Here is a 21,686-nt window from a genome sequence, read left to right on the forward strand (position 1 = left end):
GGACTGCTCCATAAAATCAGATTATAGGTGGTTCTGGAAGTAGACTCTTTTAATTAGTGTTCTTAAGACTAAAGCTTATTAGCCAGGGGTCTGCTACTTTTTCTGGAAAACTTACTATAAGTTATAAGAAAACCCACAAAACAAACAGTCAAGCACCCTTAAATCTGTTTACAGGGGAAAAAAAACAAACCAAACCAAACCAAACCAAATCAAACCAAACCAAACCAAACCAAACCAAACCAAACCAAACCAAACCAAACCAAACGAACAAAACCCCCAACACAAATAGAAATATTAAAATATATTATATATTTTAATGGCTGTGGAAAATACTGATTTCTTCAAGTGATTATGCAGAGATCACATTTGGACCAGAAGCCCCTGAGCCACAAGGCTGAAATCTGAGAATACTCAGAGGAGGTATGATGCACATCTTCTGCTGATAATCTTTCCAGGGCCTCTGCTTCTGGCCACCATTGGAATGAGGATATTGAATTAGGTGGACTTTGTCTGATCTAGTACCATTGTCCTTATATAATGTTCTAGTCAACTACCTTTGAAGGCAACAGTAGCTGTTCTTTGGGATTTTTAAACTCATTAAACACTACTCTCTTACTTTCTGACATCAGCAGGGATTCTCCAGTGAGTTTTAGCCTCCCAGAGATGCTCAGCATCTGGCTCACTATTTTTAGCTTTCCTGACAGAAAAAAAAAAAAAAAAAAAAAAAAAAAAAAAAAAAAAAAAAGAAAACAAAAAAAAAACCCACAAGTAAAATGTAACCACATATTTGATGTGTGTCTACTTTCAGGCATCCACTATCCACTGATTCATTGACTGGTAGCAGGGAAAAATTTCATAGGTCACTGTATTCATGAGGCAGCCTAGAAAGTTTCTTTCATCTGTCTTTTCATGTCTTGGTCAAAATGGCTTCCAACAGTCTCTTTTGAGGAGACTGCTCTACAGTCTGAATATTTCCCCACTGTGAGCTATTTGCTGGTACTGTGTTGGTACAGACATGCCTTTCTGTTCATTTCTGGCCTAGAACTTCTCAATCTATACTAAAATACCAAGCAAGACATCATATTAAACTTTTATTGTTAAAAAAATCTAGGAAAATGATAATAGGGGGGAGGGGGGGGGGTGTGATTGATTCTCAGTTTTTTTTCCTGAAATTAATCTTTACAAAATTAAAAAAAAAAAAATTATACCACTCAGGAAAATTTGGTGACTGGCTGGCTGCTCAGCTCCATCCAACCCCTTGTAAATTACTGGCAATTGCCCAGCTGACCATGGATGGAATGGTGTTTTAATGCAAATTTTATCACAGTCAGTTGACATTCTGATTTCTCTTCACCAAGAAAGGCTATTGAAACTGTTTTCTTAAAAAATGGGCTTTTTCTTGGGTTAGACAATGTGTTAAACTTCTGGGTAGAATCATTAAAGTTAGAAATAGGGAGAAGGGGGAAAATGAAGGCCCTCTGAATGCATTTGCTCTTGGATCAGTATTAACTTTTGTTTATGGTTTCAAGTCACTTAAGTAATAAAAGTTCCATGAAGGACTGATTTGCTCTAATGGCTGGGAGAGAAAGTTAGTAATGTTTACTTTTACCTTCTGTAGGGTCATAAACTTCCATCTTATAGCTTGCAATTGTCCTAAATGGCATAAGAATCTGTGGCTGTGATTCTTTTCCAGGGTTGCAAGAATTCTCTCTCTTTATGCCTTTTAGCAGATTAAGGAGACAAAAACCTTACAGAACAGTCAGATGGAACAGTGACAAGGAAAGGTGCTGGAAAATTACTGAGTTAAAAGCTTGCTCTAGAAGCACTTTCTGCCCTTCCATGCTGATTTAACTCTTCCACCTTTTGCGTCCCTGCCTTTTCTCCATCCCTGCCTCCAACATGCACAGACATAGACACCCCTCAATCATTCTTACGAGATTATTCCACTATTACTCTTGAACTTGTATGATCTGGAAAAGCCCAGATTATGTGGTCATGGACTACACTCATGCGAATAAATGCCAATAAAAATTAAATTAAATATATTCCAGACTAATAGGTTGTTTAGATGCAAAAGCCACTTTGCGGCTGAGCAGGAGGAACAAACACCAATATTCTGAATAATTAGAAAGCATTCTTAAAGCTCAGGCTACATGTTCCAATGTTGAATTTCCTGTTGTTACCTCCAGTTATTGTTCCCTGGTATCACCCTGAACAACTTTTCTCCAATCTTTGTGTTTATACCTTCAAGAGTTGCAGCCTGTTATCATCTATCCCCCTGAGTCATCATTTACCCAAGTCATACACATTTAGTTAATCTTCTCTCATAAGTCAGTCCTCCCAGTCCATTATGAATTTCTGTTACTCATCTCTGAAATTCATCTTTTCTTTTCCAATTTTTTTCCTTCCATGTGTTTCTGAACACTTTTAGGTGATTAGAGCTGACAGGATCATTTTAGATGTGGGTTTTCTATTGACACCAAAGGAAGAGACATACACACTATTGTATATGATATTGCCCAGTGTCATCTGAAAATGTCTTCTGACATTACTGCCTTTCAGCTTCGTTTGTCCCATTGAGCACTGGCCTCTGTGGCTATTCTTTACCTGTATTTCCAGAGCTGAACCATGCAAGTTTCTAGGCATGGCTAATCCTCCCCTGCAGGGATTCAGGTGACTGACCATGCTATTAAGGGGCTCAGCACCCTCTAGGATCTGTTGCAACTTATTCTCCATTCCTCTTGATGTGTGAAATCTTCTTTGCTGTGCTGTTTAAATTTAATATCAGAACTTCTGCTTTGCTAGATAGTTCTTCTACAACTGACATTTATCATGCACGTTCCTCCTGCCAGCCCTCAGTGTTTTGTGATCTACATTGCTCATCATCTAACACAAGTTCAGTTCTCAAAGCAAAAAAAAAGTCTGCTATAAGCTGTTTCAAATGTTTGATTGAAATAATTTACTGTATACTAATTTTTAAGTTGATCAACAAAAATATGATCAAAATAAGTCTCTGGTAGTTGATTACTACACACTTTTCCTTCTGTTCTCTATGTGTCAGGAAATTGTACCTCCTTTACTTCAGCCTGACAAGAGCCCTTTTTAAACCTAGTGCACTGAAGCTTTGTAAATTGCACAGATCTTGTTTTAATTAAATTCAGTTTCTTTTTCACTTCAAAGATTATGTCTTTATACCTTTAGCAAAAATATAAAGTCTTAGGCTTAAATTCACATTCAAACTTGTTACCCAGGAACTTTGTCCCACAGTAGTGGGTGGGAAAATACACCTGGATACAAGGGATAACAGTGTTTTTTACCCAGGTTGCCATTTTGAGATCATCTACTGGGGATGTAATGTATTTGTGAGTCTGCACAGGAATGTGCCAAGAAAAACAGACTGATAGGTGTTCATAGCTCTAGATAGGGTCATGGGAGATTTTGGGTTCAAGTTTGACCTTTTCTACAAACTCTTTGTGCGGCTGTGGACAGGTGGTTAAATCTTCATTCAGCCTCTGCTTGCCTTGTCTAGATTTCTAAGTTCCTTATGCATGAACCAAGATTTTAAAGGAAGCTTGTACCACATAAAGATGGCTCAAGTTAGAGTTTTTTGTCAGAAAGGCAGTGGAGGCCCTTGCCCTTGGGACAAACCTCTCTTCCTTTGTGTTATAACTGGTTAATAGGGCCTTTGAGAAGCCCTTTTCATCTTTCTCCTGCCATGCTCCCAGAGCACCTCATCTCACCTCCCTTTCTCTTTCATGAACACACACACAGACTATGTCTAGTGGTTCTCAGCCCTAAGTAGACAGAGGTTTGTTGATTAAGAAGATTACTTCATCCCTGCAATCTTGCAGAAGAACTTGATCCTACTTCATACCATTCCGCTACCTATACTTAAAGAACAAGCCAAACTGAGAAAGAAGGATAAAGAGAAAGAAATAGGTGATAAGAGACAATACTTATTTGCTTCCAACATCTCTTAGAGGATAGAAGATGCTATTCAAAGTCAAAACATATGGAAAACAGCATCTGGTTATGGGAGCTTGGATGTTAATTGTTCTGACAGCTGAAATTTGTCTCCAGAAATCTCATGAAGCCAGCTGGTATTGTAGAGTTTTCTCTGGCTCATATTGTGACTCTTACAAGTTTCTGGAGACTTCTAGTCTCAGGGTGATCATCTTGTAGGAGCAGCTGCTACTTAAAGATTTTCATTTCTAGATCAGCGGGAATCAGGAAATACATTTTTTGTGGGTTTGGATTTGCTTTTGTAACATAAAAATCCTAAGGTGGCTTCATATGCACTTCCCTAAATTCAAACTTTACAAACACTTGTGGAATTTAGCGGAGAGGTTCTTGCATATGTGGTGTGGAGAAAGACTCAATAACTGTGAGTAATAAGGCTGATTTTGAGTGATATTTTAAGGTTCCATTTTGAATCTGAATTTCCTGAATCAGAAAAGTGCGGGCTGGCAAATTTGGTAAGAGCAATAACTCTCTAGAGATAATTACAATAGTTTGTTTCTGAATGGGCTAGGAGTTGTCTAATAATAGCTCTTTTTTGCAGTTGTTTTAGTGCCTTTTTCTTTCAACCTTGAGCTGGAAATGTCAGAAATCTATATTGACACTCGTGCCCTGTCTGAGAGAATAAAGAATATGAGGTTGTTTAGAGAGCATTCAAGTCTGTATTTAGAACAAGCTACTAACATGTTTCTGAGACAAAAGCATAAATAACTAATCATTTGATGATGCTATCAACAAGATGTTTGCTGCACAGGCCTGACATTTTTTAAGGGTGAAAATACCAACTTTTTAATGCAAATTTCCCGCACATAGACTTGATGTTATTTTCCAAGAAATGTCTGTTCCTCATCCTTGTGAAAGATAATGAGCAGTAAAAGAAAAAAAATAAAAAAGAAAAGAGAAAAAAAACTCCAAATCAAACCCACTCTATATAGATGCAGAAAAGAAAGGCTTGGACAAAACTGTAAGTAGCAGAGCAGTCTAATTAGTTTAGAGATGTTTTTGCTTTAGCTTTATATTGCTAAGATTCAAGGAATTCAAAGTGATTGTTGTTTAACAGTAGCATAACCTCTGGAGACTTAGATGAGCATTCTTGAAGAAGTCTCTCTAAAAGAAGTGAATCCGAAAATCAAAACAAAATGAAGTGGAGGAAAAGTTTCTGAAAGAGCTAAATGTTTTAGAAAATCCACTGAGTTATTCATATGCTGCTAACAATAGAAAGAACTCAAAAGGCAGGACCCAGAACAGCAGGTACAGAGTCTAATTAATGCATGTAGTCTAAGGAGATTTAACCCATAACGTTCTGAATTTAAGAGTTACTGTTTCAACAGCAGGATTATATTCTCCTTTCACTAATGAATCAAAGACACTCCCCCCCAATTTCTGTATCGTTTTCTTTATCACCTCACTGCAAACAAGAAATCTTGAAGATTTCAAGATTTTAAGATTTTTTTCTACTTTTTTTTTTTTTCTGAGTCTGCCAATGTAAAATGGGTAGCATAATTATGTTGGATTTTCTTTCAATAGGTAGTTTGAAGCAAGTCAAGCTTAGAGATGATCAGGACTCTAACTCAAACTTGATGCATTATTATGGAGTAGAAGCTGGAATCTACTCATTCTCACTTGAGTGATCTCCAGAGTTTGTTCATTACTTTTTTATAAATGACAGAGTTCTGAAACTGGGAACATTGTTGCTTGGTCCAGAAAAGCACTTGACTATTATTTTCACTTGAATGTCTGTCTTTCCTTATTTTAAATCAAAAGCATGCTTTAACTGTTTGATTATTAGGGCCTGGAAGCGTACACCTTGCCTTACAAGGAGTACACAGGTATTAGGCAACAAATGAGAAATTGAAGAGGCTGCTCTGTTTAAAAGTAAATTTTTTACTGTCACACAAAGCATTAAATATTTCCAGGCCTTATTGGACACACCAGCACTCTCTGTGGTAGACACCTACCTTAACCAGTAATCTACATTCTGACTTCTTTAATGAGGAGGCTATTCATTGGCCATTTATTGTGTGTATTGAAATTAGACACCTATACAGGGGAGAAAATGTTCTGGATAGTCAGAATTGCTGAAACTTGAGCAGTGAGGCTTCTGTTGACTTGGCTGGGATGATCAAAATTATCTCTGGAGTTTCAGGATGAAATTTAAAGCTGAAACATTGGCAGTTATAAGAAAACAAGACCTGGTACATGGTATGTCAAATCAATGGTTCATACTGCACCTTGTTTTGAGTGTATCAGTCAGCAAAGGATCATTCAAAGCAACCTTGCAAGAAACTTTCAAGACCCCAGGAAAAAACCATCTATGTGTGAATCAGAGCCAGAAACTGTTCCCCATCCTGGGGAAGAAAATTTGACAGAACAAAAGCCTTCTAGTTTTGCAGGGGTGTGGAGGCAAGGTAACTGTGGTATTACTTAAAAAATAAACATGAAGCTTTGGGGGTCTGCCAGTGACAGTTTTCTCTTTTGTGTCAAAGCTCTGCACTCTAGACCCTGTGTGCTGATCCAGATTAGAGCTCAGACTACTGCCTGTCCTGGAATAAATTACTCTTGCTGTAGAATCTTGTCAAAAATGGTATCATGGGGCTGAGAAACTTGGTGAACTATTTTTTTTTTTTAATTTCTATGAGAAATTCTGACTTTTAAAAACTGATGCTTTCATTAAAAAATACTTGTTATGAAAAATCAGGAGAAAACCATTGTCTGTGTTGTTGAAACACACATACTAACAGATGCTCAAGTCTCTGCTGTCTGCTTGTACACTGCTAAATATAATTAAATGATGCTTACGCTGAGGACTGACTCTGATTTAGACTGTGCATATCAATGTCTCATTTTGAACTATCATAAATACATTTTAAGTGAGCTAATATTCTGCAAATATGGTTAACTTCCACATTTGCAGATTGCGCTTCTTAATTTGCTTTTTAGTATTGGTTCCTGGATGTATATGGGTGGGTCTTTTGTATGCTTTTAACACAGAGAACCCTATCAAGTTATCTATAGCAGAAATATTACAGCATCATAATAGTTAATGGAAAATAGCATAAGAGGAAAAAGAAAATTAGCATTCCACACAGCAGGGCATTTCGGATGTTAATCTGCCTTGCAATATAATTGACAGGGAAGCTGATATCTGGGAAGATTTTATTCCTATCTTTTTCTCTAAACAGTTAGTGTTCAGTTGTTGTGCAGCAGGGGAGATGGAGAAAAAGAAAGTTCTAGCCAAGTGAATGTTCTTTACCAGCAAAGATGTTAACTTTTGTCAGAAGGTAGTTAATCACTGAGAGAGAAACAGATGAAGAAATTGGATAAAACATTTCCAGTTCCAAAAGTCTTTATTGATTGTGTCTCCCTCAAGAAAATTCAGCTCAATCTCTGAAACCCTCAAGTGATTAAACCTTGGGCAGTCCACTGTAGACAGAGCAAATGAGAATTGTTTCAAACCCAGACATGTAGAGCTAGGATAGTTAAAGCGAAAAAAGATTTCTTTTTCACTTTGAAATCCTAGCTGGGAGACGTAACCTGAGATGTTGATTTTAAGACGAGAGTTTTCTTAAGCATCATGATCTTTCTCTATATAACAGATCTCTGAATTTTGAAGCAATGAACTTCTTTATTTTCAGAGAAAGAGATCTCTTAAAACACAAACATAGAGTCTGGAAAATGGGACACAGATCTCTGGTCAACCACAGAAAACTCGTATATCTTGGTCTAATTTTTTCAATGGTAATTAGGGCATAGAGAAATTGAGGCATCACTAAATGAGATGCTCAGACCTGCGAACAGTTGAGAGTTCCTATTTTTTTTCCCAGTGATGCAAATTTTTTGCTCTCAAACCAGCTTCTCTAGAAAACTGTAGGTCTTCTTCAGCTGGAGCATGACCACTAGCCTATGACCTCAGGTATGTAGAATTACTTGTTTCCTCCATTTTCAGTACACAGCATGAGCGTCTTGGAGAGTTGTGCTTGAATTGCAGTTTGCTTTCTGAAAGTCCATAGTGGTCTGCTGGAGTAAGGCCCTTGGTTTCTCTGTTTTGGGCTTTTAAGGGTGTGAGGTACACTAAAGATGGTAGGAGGAAAAGTATACACTAAGAGCTGATCTGTATCCTTTCTTCTGCTACAGAAGACTCTCTTTTTCACTAGTTTATGTGCTGTGAAAGATTCTAACATAACACAACAGAGGAAGGCCAATTAAGGAAATCTTCACTGTTAATATATTTGTAACTAAAAGCAAGAAGGTATTTGACTCAAAGAAGAAAAAATGACAAAAAACCTGACAGCCTTGTGGAAATTTTATCTTTTTTTTTTGGGCAATGATTCTGATTTTAGTTACACTCACAAGTATTGGAAAGGCTGTAGTTTCAGAAGTTATCACCTGTCAGCTGAGCTGTGATAACTGGTTGAGTGCATACGCTATAGTCACAAAAGTTTGTGAATTAAAAATTGGCTTAGATCACTCGAGCCAGCCTTCTCAATCCCTAGGGTTATCCTAACTGTTCTGGATAATTGTAACTGAGGTGAGCATCAGGTCCAAGAACTGTTCCAAGAGAGGCAATGCATTAGGGTTCAAATCCTCAGTGTAACCACTTAGTTCCAACTCTCCTGCCACAGACAGGTCTACTTTCTGCTAGACCAAGGCACCGAGCCTCATCCAACCTGGCCTTGAACATTTCCAAGGATGAGGCATCTTCAACTTCTTTGTGCAAGCTGTTACAATGCCTCATCACCTTCACAGTAAAAGATTTCTTCCTAATGTCTGATCCAAATCTACCCTCTTCCAAGTTTTAAGCCATCTTTCCCTTTGTTCTATCACTTCATGTCCTTGTAAAAAATCCCTCTCCAGCTCTCTTGCAGCTCCTGAAATTACATATCTCCAGAGCTTTTTTTTCTCCAAGCTCAACAAACTCAACTCTCTCAACTTGTCTTTACAAGAGAGGTGCCCCAGGCCCTCTGATCATCTTTGTGGTCTCTTCTGGCCTCTCTCCAACAGCTCCACATCCTTTGTAAGTTTGTAAATGAAATCAATACTCCAAGTGGACTCTCACAAGGGTGGACTAGAGGGGAAAATCACCTCCCTCAACTTGATGGACACAGTTCTTTTGCTGCAGCCCAGGACATGGTTGGCCTTCTGGGCTGTCAGTGTGCATTGCTGACATCAACCAACATTCTCAAGCCCTTCTTGGCAGGACTTCTCTCAATACATTCTCTGCTCAGTCTGTATTTGTGTTTGAGTTTGTCCCAAAATGGATTAAAGACTTTGCACTTGGTCTTGTTGAACATCACAAAGTTTGCATGGAACCACCTCTCAAGCCTGTCAAGATCCCTCTGGATGGCATCTCCTCCCTCCAGAGGGTGGACTTGCTCCACACAAGTTTCTGTTTCAAGGTAAACCTATTGGAGGCACACTGAAACCCTGTGTCCATGTTGCCAGCAAAGATGCATAACAGCACCAGTTCAAATACCAAATCCTGAGAAACAAGAACACCACTTGTCATTGTTCTCCACTTGGACATTGAGCCATTGGCAGCAACCCTTGAAGTGTGGCTATCCAGCCAATTCCACTGGCTCATCCCTGAAATCAATTTTTCTCCATTTTAGAGACAAGAATGTTTTGTGAGACAGTGTCAAATGCTTTGCATAAATCCAGGTAGATGGTGTCAGCTGCTTTCCCTTTTCCATCAGTGCTACAACCCTGCTGTAGAAGGCTCACGAGTTTGCCAGGCACAATTTGCCATTTGGGAAGCCATTTTGAACGTCACTAAGTACATCCTTATTTTCCACGTAGCATGTTGTCCAGGAGGCTCTGCTCCATGATCTTACCCAATATGGCCTGTAGTTCCCTGGGTCTTTCTAGTTTCTCTTTTAAAAATAGGGATTTTTTTTTTTTCCTTTTTTCCAATTAGTGGGTATCTTACTGGTCTCCCAGACATGATGGACAGTGGCTTAATCCCTTCCCCTGCAGTTCCTTCTGGACCCATGGATTCATCTCATCAGGTTCCATGCACTTGTGCATTTTGAGGTTGCTTAGATGGTCTCAAACACGATCTTCTGCTAAAGTGGGTTGTTGTCCGTTCTCCCAAGTCCTGCCTTTGCCTTCTCCAACTCAGGCTGTGTGACTCGCTCTCAGCTGGTAGAGTTACTTTGTTCAGTTCACAGTGTGTCTCCTGACAGTTTTGCCTCCTAGGCTTGTGCAAAATCTTCTGAAGACTTAGTATGAAGTTGCCATAACCACAATCATTATCCATCTGTATCTCATACAATTATTATTTGCACTATTGAATTCTCTGGAGGCAAAATTAAAGTAGAGCTTTTATAATTTCCTTTCCATCTCAAGCTTTTGTTTTTGTTTCCCATCATCTCTTTAAGAATCCTGTTTCCCAGGAGACAACTTGATATGTCATCATGCTTTCAAGAGACTGTAGTTCAACAGGTTAATAGGCAGGTGGGAGTTTCCAGATGTTTATGTGCTTGCCCAAAAAGCTGTCCATTGGTAGCAAATGAACAGCTGTAAAGATACAATCTGAACACAGCACTTTTTAGCTGATTGACATATGTCTGGAATGCAGGAGAGAAATGGAATTGAAATTAGGAACAGTTTGGACCAAGCCATTCATTTTCACTTTGTCAATTAGAATTTTTGTTCAAATTCCGATATAATTCACAAACACTGTACTGACTGAGTCATTACCACCCATAGAAGTGGAGGATAGAAATAATACATTGCTTTCACACTATCTTTACTTAAGAGATATGTTGAGAAATGTTCATTATACTGCTGAACATGGGCAATTCAAAGGGGATGGATGATGCAAATGTTTTGTAATGGAATATGAAGCCTTCCACCCAGAAGTCATGGTCACACACCAAGAGCTGATGACAAGTGAGCAGTTAAGTTGAGCTACTTAGGAGTTTACTATGAAAAAACATTTTTTTTTTCCAGTGAAATAAGTGGTTCTGTATACAATTGTAAGGTTCAGCAGGGAAAACTGATTGTTCTAAAATTTTGTTCCATCTGGGAAATCAAAATGAAAAGAAGAGAAAAAAAAACCATACAAAAACAAACCACTTTTTTTTTTCTCATTTTCTTTTCTCTGAAAAAACCACCAACATAGCATATGACATTATTTCAAGACTCAGTTGTTTAGGATACTGTATTTCACAGTTTTAATCTGAGTGTCTAGTGTTGTGTTTTCTAAGCAAGATGCACCAGGAAGGAAAAGCCCTTTGGAGGGGTCATATGTAGGCACATTGAAAAAGGTAGCCTAGGAAAAGTGACACCTGAAAGAGGTTCTCATTCCTTTAAACATCACAGGACAAAGTAAAGATCAATTTTGGTGTTTCAGGGAGGCAGGCAGGATGATGCAAGAAAGAGTATTTCCTTTTATCTTCATGCACAAGAAATTCTTGCAGGACGGAATCATAGATAAGCATTGTTTTATAAAAGGCCTCATGTTTTTGGAAAAAAAATATTATTTTAGCTGATGGCTAATGCTGCATATGTGCCTTACAGAGTAATCTTGTGGAAAAAATTTATTATTTTAGCTGATGGCTAATGCTGCATATGTGCCTTACAGAGTAATCTTGTGGTAAGGAAAGGGAAGACAAAAAATCCCCATGAGCAGTCCTTTTCAAGTTCAGGTTTGAGGCCTGGTATGAACATTAATCTCTACTTTATTTCATTTGCCCACTGCTGGGATGGAACTTTTTTCTGTCTCTAAGAAGCCAAGCCTTACTTAAAATAAATAAGATATTATTTTTCATAGAAATATTACTTTTTACCCAACATGTGTGGGATAGATTGTAATTCATGTGCATGAATGAAAAGGGAAAAAGAAACACTTCCACAGAGCATACATTTTGTCTCTGAAAAACAGAAGGGGTTTTTTGTCTGATCATATGAGAGAGTAGATTTCTTTTCAATTTCAAAGTCTTTTAGTTCATAACAGTGTTTTTGTTATATCAGTGATAATTGGATGCATTCTGAGTACTGTTTTGGGGAGTTTGATACTTCTACCACTTTTGACAACAAGTTTGGAGACAACTTAGTGGAGGTTTCTTCCTGGTGAGAACTTGCCTCCACACACACACACACACACACACACTCAGGGTGGATCTTGGGTGGAAAAAACCCACCTTCAGAGAAGAGTTGTCTTCTGCTTACTCGCCTGAATTACAGTCATGGTACTATAGGAGTAGGACATTGTTACCCTGAACTGTCATCGTGGCAATCACAATGAGGAGAAAAATATAGCTATCATTATGAGAGCTTTACACTGCATAGTTTATCTCTATAACAGTGTGCTATGATGTGCCTAATTAGACTGTATCAGCTGCTCCACGTCTGCTGCTGAAGGGAGACTTTCTTATTGTATCTAGTAAACAGAGAGCTCTCAGACTGTGATTTAGCACTGAAATTAAATTTAAGCATAGTTTCCCATTTGATTATCAGGCTATGGGTGACTTTTAAGGATCCTTTTCAATCCATTACTTCTGCTAGTTGTAAACACTCTGCCATAATTTCTTCCTCTCCTTGGTGGATACAGACTAACTGAAAACTCATCCATTTAAAGTTAGAGGGGAACAAATCAAAATAATTCCAAGTATGCAAACTTTTTACAACATTCAGTCTCCTTTTTTGATTGTCACCTTCTCTGTCTGAATCTCAGTTATTGAGACATAATAAATGTGATTGGCTTGAATAAACAGAAAGTAAGAAGACCTCCAGAAAGTAATAGAGGATAAGAATAGTGAAAAAAATTGTTATTTTTCTTCTATTTCATGCCATATCATAACTTCATTATGGAGTACAGTGACTTCCACAGAAATATTTTTGAGAAAAAATGCAAATCTATAGAAAAAAAATCCTATTTTCTTGTATGTGCTAATCTATTAACAGCATGTTAAAGTGTGTATTTCTTCAGTAATATTATCTAAGGAAACAATTTGGAAAAAACAATTAATGTTGCATGGACAAAATGCTCACAGTGGCAGTCAAAGCTGAAAAGAAGTTTACAGTCCACTGTTTACTCACCTGTTACGTATTTTAAATATTCTTGGGGAGAGGATGAGTGGGTCAAGATGGCATTGTGGGACTTGTTTGTTTCTTTGGTAGTCTCTCTGTACTTGTGGTGCTCTTGAAAGACATTCTCAGTTTGAGGGACATGCTGCCTGAACCTTGAGAGATATGATACCTCCATTTCAAGGAGCTGGAGACATTCTGTAGTAATTTCAGAGAAAATGTCTTCTGCATAGCAAGCATATTTTTTGCTGCAGGAACTGGCAGGTTTTCAGTATACTGCAGTAAGAAGAAATAAGTTGATCACATCAGACACACTAATGGAGTAAGATATTGCAACATAAACCAGTTTTACCAGAAGGGAAGCATAGAGGTGGGGAACGAAAGCACAGAAGGGTTCTACTTTGACAGGGCTTTAGGTTTTGTAGTTGATAAATTAATCTTTGGAAGAATCCATGATGTAACCCATTAGTATATCACTGAAGTTCAAGTCCTTGAACTGTGTGTCCCACCTGATCTGTGGGTCAGGGATGTTTTGGAGTGATTGTTTGGGCTTTTGATTGATTATTTATGACTGGAAGCCAGTGAGTCCTTGCAGCAGCCAGTGCAAGGAGGTGGATTTCTGGTGTGATGCAAAAAGAGCAATGAGTTTTTGATGCAGGTCAGGCTAGACAACAGAAATTTTCCTCTGCAATAGGAAGTTCCAAGTCCTTGCATGCCCCTTTCTTAAAGTATCTAGTAAAAAAAAAAGGCATGAGACCTTTCGGCCTTTCGGCCTTGTTCCCAGTGCTGCTGCTGGAGCAGGAGTGGGATGTCATGCCCCACCTTGCCATCATGTGGAACCTTTGAGATCCCTAATCCTGTGCAGCCTTCTGTAGCTGAAACTTAAGCATGTGTTGAAAGAAAAATAAGCACTCACAGGTACACTTGCTCATTTTCCATCAGGGTTCAGAGGAAGCTATGATAGCTTCATTTCTTGACTTTTACTACTGACACACTAAGGAGAGAATTTTATTCACTGGGATTTACTGGGAATGGGATGATGACAGGAAAGTGGTTTGTTCTATGTCTCAATTTCAGAAGGATCTTCTTTGAAATAGCGCTGTTACCGAGGTGTTTCTTTTTCTTTGCAGGCTGTGCCTTCCTAACATACTGCGAAAGGGAGTCTGCTCTAAAGGCCCAGAGCGCACTGCATGAACAGAAGACACTGCCGGGGGTGAGTCCAAACTAATAACTTTTTCTTTTTTTTTTTCTTTTTTTTTTCCTTTTAAATCTCAAATGGGTTACATACGGTGTTCTCATCTCAGATTTGGAAGCAGAAATCTCTGTTTGGATGATTCAATATTTGCATTGTGCTAATAAAAACAAGATACCACCAATCCACCCAAATGGTTTCCAAGCACAAAACTAAAAGCTTTTTGCCCTTATTGGGAGTCAGGAAAATAGAAATCAACTGGTAATGGACTGGATTCTACCAGCCTAACTCAGCTGAGGAACTGCTTTAGGATTCTGACCACTACAGTGAAATATTAGAAGTCCTCACCAGGTGCTTCCTCTCGCTACTTTTCTTCTCTGAAGCAAGGTTTGGCAGCAAGAAATCAAGAAACAGATCACATTATTGAGTTATCACAGAATGAAAACATATTCCTGATGACAAAGTAGTTTGACTCAGTTACTTTAGTATTCAAGCAGCTGTAGCAGATTGGAAAGGCGGTGAGACAAGGAGAAAAGAGAGAGAGAGAGGAAAGACGCACACAAGATAATGAGGAAAATTATTCACATGAGCAAGATCTAAGGTTCAGACAACACAAGCAGAACTAAAAATAGAATCAGCATTATGTGGGGAAGACCTGCCCTGCTGGGATGGGTTTCTAGTTAAGCGGTTACCCGGGGGAGGGAGAGAGACTGTTTAGATTCAGCCAGAGTATGTGGACTGGGGACAGGCAAGAGCTCCTGTAGCTGGAATGGAGCTGGTTTCACAACAACCAGGGGCCGGTGACCACAAAACTAAGCGTGGGCTTCTGGGGGTTCCAGGCTGCATCTAAACTGAGAGGAAATCTATCCAAAAGTCTGTCTTTATTAGCTGGTGTTGAATGATTGATTGCTGTGTAGCTTTAACCTACCTTTTCCCCAGATCTAAGACACATCCCTTGCTCTGTGTTCTGAGGAAAGTGTTGATTCTGCTCTGCTTGTTTCCATCATGCTGGGTCTATTTACCTATCTCTAAGCCACCTTGCCAGTATGGAGATGCCCACGCACTTGCTCATCTACATCTATCTTTGCTTAAAAGGCCATACCTTATGCAAATATATACATACTTCATTGCCTAAAAATATTTCTGTCCGCTGACAACTCCCTCTGAATTATTTTTTTTTTTCTAGAAACTCCTTAGCAGCAGATTGAAAGTAACTTCAGTCTTGGGGGGGATTTCAGTTTTTCTTCCTCCTCCCCCTCCCAATATTTTCCTTTTGCTTCTCTCTTTCCCAAATGATAAAACTAGATAGAAAAAAAATGAGAGAATATATTGAACAGGGATGTTTAAGGCAACATTTTAACTGAAATTTTCTGAAATAGATTGAAATAAAATACGTATTTATCCAAACTAGAGATGTGATTAATAAGGTGTTATGTATTTAAAAAAGAATAATTGAAATTCCAGATTTTCCACTGAGGCTGCTTGTACTTCTCATTAGGAGGGAGATCATTCACTTGCAAATGGAACTCTATCTTCCTTTTGAGTTTAAAATCTTATTCTGAAATTGTATGATGATAATATCTTCAAAAACACAGTGGGTCAGTGAGATTGAGGATTCAGGTGTTGGAGAGGGAGGGCAAGTGATAATTTAGGATTTTTTTCCTAAGTTCTTTATATATTCACAGTTCTGAATCTTAATCTCTGTGTTAGAGACTTCAAATCACAAAAGTCTTTAAGTCAAAACTGTTTTCTTGGACAGTGGTAAAATTCAACCAGCTTTTGTGTTAGGATCAAGACTTCCTTCAAAGGCTGCACCAGCTCTTTCTAGACTACAGGGAAACAATTTCTTCCTTGGTTAGTGCAATTTCTGTTACATATACTCCATACTGGCCACACTGCCTCTAGAAGGCCTTTTTTTTTTTCTGTTTCCTTATACACTTCCAGAAGATGCATCAGGATCTCTTTGAGCTGGGAGCAGTGAATCCTCTGTCTAAAAGAGCAACCAGGTTTCTTAGAGTTCTGAACACTGATTTTCCCATCCCTTTCATTTCCAGTTCTATTTGTCTCAGGATAAAGGTTTACTTTCCACCAGCAAACCCTCTTCATGCAGCTTTCTGCCAAATTTCTGAACTCATCCTCTGAATGATGTCACTATAGTTTATTTAAGGAAACCAGTCTTGTCTCTTGATAAAGTATCATGCCTGGATACTGTTTTATGGTTCCTATCTGAGTAGAAGAGAATTATTTATGACTTACCTGACTGTTCTTGATAACATGCACCAAAAATATCAACCATAGTTCATCACCATAAAATAAGAGGCACTTTTAAGGTTAGGGGTCTAAGTCCTTATTCACATAAGTTCAAAATGAGACATATATAACATCATCTCTTGACACTCCACTGTCTGTGACACAAACAGCTCGACTGAGGAGGCATCAAAAACAATTAACAGGTATGGTATAGGAAAAAATAAATAGAACTAGACTAAGTCATCCTTCCCCATTCTCCAGTAAACTGTACACTTTCTTGCTCTTGCAATATTGCTGTTCGTATTCTTTGTATTATAAAACACAGAACTGAGTAATTTTTAATAATATGCACAAGAATGGTAATGTATGGAAATGGTGAGGCATTGAGGAGGTTTTGTCCAGATTCAGATGCCTTGCCTCTTAGCTATGTATCACTTTTTTTTTAGTGGAGTGGCTACATGCACATATTTTACGGTAATTACTTTCTGGATGTGCTTTGTACTATGACAGAAATATGTTTCACATATTTCTATGTTATATGTAGGACATAAACTCATCTTATGGAATAATCAAAAGACTTCCAAGCAGGTATGTGTTGATTAATAAAGTCTTTATGGCACCTTGTTTTTGGGTGGGAAGGAAACATGACACATATTTTGAAGCAACTGGAATGTAAAACATAAAACTATCATTTGGATCTTCTGCATCTGAATGAGTAAATTAGGTTATTTTGGAAAGTTTGAAATTGTTTTGCCTAAAATGGAAGGTTAACGTAGTACAGTGGTATATATGTGTAAAGAGCACTTTGTGATTGTCGGACAATTCAAATTCTTGTGTTTACTTGTGATTGTTTATTTTACATACAATAGAGTAGCTGGATGATGAAGTATATTAGTTCTTTAATAATTTATAGAAATGCTTTGATGTTGCAGTAATTACATTAAAGGTCACATATCAAAGGTAATTTGGTTGAGCAGCTGTGATGGTTTCTCAGAAGCAATCAATATTGCTGTCCATGGCGCTGATTTCACCAAGGGGACTGCCAGATTAAAGGAGGCTTATTACCAGACAGACAGACACGGGGGAAATCAAGAACAGATTGGAGAGATGCACTATTCTTTTTCCTCACCTATAATTAACACTGTTCACCATAATCTGTGCTAATCCTTCATAGTGGGAAACCACCTTTTTTTTTTTTTTTTTAACTCGCATTATAAAAAGTGAATTAAGGCAAGGGAGAGTAATTTAGGGGAGCAGAAGAGAGAAATTAGAGAAAGTAAAAGTTGATTAGCCTCTGGGATTTCTGATGCTGATATATCCCACAATGATAAAATTCAATATCAAACCACAGGCCGTGGTCCCAAGAAAAGCAAGTCTAGGGGGTTAAAATGATCTAGACAATGACAGTGCAATGTATGGGAGAATTATCTGCCTGCAGATTTTGTATAATATTATCTATTTGCCCCACAAAGCTCCACAGGAAATGAAATCAGGGGAATAAAATTATGTTTTAAGTGTAGTCATTTTGATTACAAATTATAGTGAAGTGAACTTTTCTCCCCTTTCTTTTTTCTTTCTCAAGTGAATGGCAGAGGATAATGCTGAGAAATGTAATTACGCTATCAAGATCTACTTTTATTTATAGCACAAATAAACTGAGCTCTTGTATGATAAGCACAGCAGCATTTTGCTTCCTCTAGTTCTTTGTGACTCTCTCAGGCAATGGGAGAGAACAGTCCATGTATACTTGGTTGGAGGCACTGTCTCTTTGCATAATGTTAAAACCTTTCTGTAAGACTTGCAAAGAATAACTATGAAATTAAGTATGTACGAAACTGTTAACCTCAGCAATCTGCAGGGCTTGTTCAGTCTGGGAAATAGGCTGGGTTTTCTTACTGTATCTATTCCTCTTGAAAGAGAGAGTGGTACCACTGGTATGCTAAATTTCTCAGTGTGCAATGTAATTAGTTTTCTCCCTAACTGTTCTGATATTCTTTGTCTCTTTTTGCCACCTAGAAAAAATACATTCTGTTTTATTCATCATATGCAAAAATATGCATCTTTAACATTAGAAGACAGGTGAGCTCATAAACCTCATATTAAACCCATTTTTAAAGAAACAAAAACCCTCCATCTATTTTCAGTTGTCCATTGCTTGGGGTTTTCTGTTTGTTTTTGTTTTGTTGGGCTTTTGCTTTTTTGTTTTGTTTTGTTGGGGGCTTTTGTTTATTTGTTTGTTTGTTTTAATAAAAAAGGTTTTTCCAATATTGCAGGTCTTACCTGACTTAAATTTTTATGTAGATATGAGGAAAGACACCTGCACATAGGCGAGAGGAGGGAGGTCTGGCAAGGTCTGGCCTCTCTTAAATCCATGTCATGGGGCTTAAATGAGACATAAGTGTCTTTTAGACTTCATAAATCCTGCACATATAGCATGGATTTCACTGTTTAAGCAGGCCTTGAAATTTTACTGTCTTATTGTTTTTTGGTTTTTTTTTTTTTTTTTTTTTTTTTTTTTTTTTTTTTTTTTTTTTAAACGTTTCAATGCTTTTTCCAAAAGCTTGTTAGGAAACCATTAAACCACATATCACCCTGCATGCTGTGTTGTGCCAAAAATGGTATTATATTCCCACAACTTCCCATTTCAAAAGTTTTTCTCTACTGATGTAAATTGCAATTTGGTCAGCAGTGGTAGGCTGGATGGGTTCCATTGATTAAAGTAGCCTGCTGAACACACAGCCTGCTCACCATGCCCTTTAGATTTTGAAAGAAAAACACATTTAATTGTTCCCTTGGGAGAAACATGTCTGTTTTCTGATGTTAAAAATGAAGATGAAAAGGAATAAAACCAGATTTGAGGTAAAAGTCTTGGGAAAAAAAATAGGAGAGAAAAACACAAAACCCAGTCCTTCAGAAATTCTCCAGAAATTCTCCCTTTAAGATTTTTGGATGTCAATGTCATGCTTAAAGTGATATTTATTTTTTTTACCCCTTGTTTCATCCTTCTGAATGACCAGGCAGTAAAAGTACTTTTGGATCTTGCTTTGGATAAAGCAGGTCAGAGGAGAGGAAGAGGAAGCTATATGCACTTTCCATTTGCTAAAAACCCCTGTAGTTTGACAGTGCTGTTCTGTTCACCAGATGAGATGAAACACCTGGGTCCTATCTGCTTGGTAAACATTAAAGTTCCATTTCACTAGTTAAAGATTGGCTTCTGTATCCCTACAAGGCAGCCTCTAGAATACAAAGTAAACTCTCTTTCTGCTACCCAGTCCAAAGAGCTTTGCAGAGAAAGAACACAGTGCCAGCATCCTGACAGAGCCAGTGTGTTGGATGCACACTGTTATCTCAGCTGAGACTGGTGTATTCATCACCTTTTTGGTGGCTAACCACACTCAGCCTGAGATACAAAATGGGAAAAGGCTTCCCAGTCCTGTCTGAGATTTGGTGGCAATTGAAAAATGATGTGGAAAAAAAATTTATAGGGGTAGCATTGTCTTGTCTTTTTAATTTGACACCTTTTGGATCTCAGAGGATGATTTCCAAGTTATTCAACAAAAGCTTTTGCTGGACCTTCATTTGCTTTATGTGTTATTCAATGACAACTTTTCTCTCTGACGTGACTGCCATAGGAGGATCAATCTAATTTTATGTACAACTGTAAAGATGAATGATAAGTAGAAAGGATTCAGGCAAGTACAAGCTGAATAAATTATAAAGGGCAAATGATGACAGGACTGGGGGTCCCAAGAGACAGTGATATGATAACAGAAACTAAAGACGAATTTATGATGGATGTAGTTAGCATGTACTGAGGCTGTTAATTCTTCAGGGTAGTTTTACAACTTCTTGTGATTGGAGCAATCAAAGTATTTCATTTTAAAGAGATGCTGTATATTTTCACTTGTCTGTTCTGCATATTTGTATGTATGTCCTCATTTACATGCATAGCAGTAAACTCCCATAGGCTAGTCAAGCTTACCTCCCATCAAAGGACCCCTATTCTCCAAACCATAATGCCACTGTTTATGCATAAATAAATAGATAATGTGTAACGATTTGAGGGCAAAGCTGGATATCAGGGAAAAAAAAAGTTTCCATTTTCATAGAACACAGCAAACAATTTTTTTTTAGACCCTGCAAGTAGCTGAGCACCTCCAGCTACCTTCAAAGCCAAGCCTAGGGATTGAGTTAGCTCACAGATTCCTGATGAAAAATTATGTATAACAAGTTTCAGGTAGGTCAAATTTTGGGCTTAAGCTGCTGTAAGAGCAGCTGATGCAGCATCATAAAGTTAGAAGCAAATCTGATCTCAGAGCAGTTCTTGATTGCATTTCATTCATACTCTTATTTCTAACTCTTGTTCCTTATTATTAAGGATATTTGCATGAAAATGATCTTTTTTCCTTCCTCTGAAGGGTTGTCTCTTGTCTGTGAGTAATGCTTACTCTGGCCTACATTTGTGAATACCATGGGCTGGATCCTGACTTCATTTACACAAGTGTAAATCAGCAATGATCTGATTGAGGTCAAGGGATTTATATGGCGTAGGAAAGAGCAGACTCAGCTATATTTGTCACTGCTGAAATGATGTCATCGTGAAAAGTACCGTAGCTCTAAATGGGGAAACATATTTTTACCAAGAATCTTTGCATGCGAATGCGTGGTCTCACAAAACACTGAGCATCCCTGACACCTGCTGGGCCCTTCAGTAGCTCCCACAGCCCTTTTGCTAGAGAGAGGTCCCAGCCCCAGACTGTAAGAATTAAAGATGGTTGGTGTCTTAGTGTTTCAACAGTGTTAACTATCAGATACTAATGAACCCTAAGCATTTGGATTGCCAGTTGCACCACCCTTCTGATTTGGAAAAGATGGGATGTACCCAGGAATAACTTACAAGCAGTAAACCGTCATTCCTTATCCCACGTTCCCAGTCATAGAGAGACAGAGGAAGAGAACAGGCACCCTTTACCTTTTCATTTTTTCACAGTGTGAGACATTACCTAGCCCAGGAGTCATTGTTCATAGGCTAACCTTTCCACAAATACCTACTTTCCATACTTGCACTACAAAGTCTGTGCTGATTGTGATCTGCAAGGCCACTGTAAGTTTCTAGTAAAGCATTTAGTAGAAGATCCTGTATAATTATGTGATTTGGATTTCTTCCTGCAGTAATATGCCCACCTATACTATAGCT

General features: G+C 38.1%; 1 protein-coding gene across 16 annotated transcripts in view; it reads left to right on the forward strand.

Annotated features, from left to right (window-relative positions):
• Positions 1–21,686, forward strand: part of CELF4 (CUGBP Elav-like family member 4) — a 703,272-nt gene that overhangs the window by 76,826 nt on the left and 604,760 nt on the right. For all 16 annotated transcript variants that reach the window (XR_010994515.1, XM_068176591.1, XM_068176598.1 and 13 more), the window contains exon 2: positions 14,178–14,260. Coding sequence is in view for 15 of the 16 variants with exons in the window: in XM_068176591.1 (XP_068032692.1) it covers positions 14,178–14,260 (83 nt within the window). In the remaining variant the exon portion in view is untranslated. The remainder of the gene's footprint in view (positions 1–14,177; positions 14,261–21,686) is intronic.

The sequence above is a fragment of the Anomalospiza imberbis genome, chromosome Z (genome assembly GCF_031753505.1).
Source record: "Anomalospiza imberbis isolate Cuckoo-Finch-1a 21T00152 chromosome Z, ASM3175350v1, whole genome shotgun sequence".
NCBI classification, from domain to species: Eukaryota; Metazoa; Chordata; class Aves; order Passeriformes; family Viduidae; genus Anomalospiza; species Anomalospiza imberbis.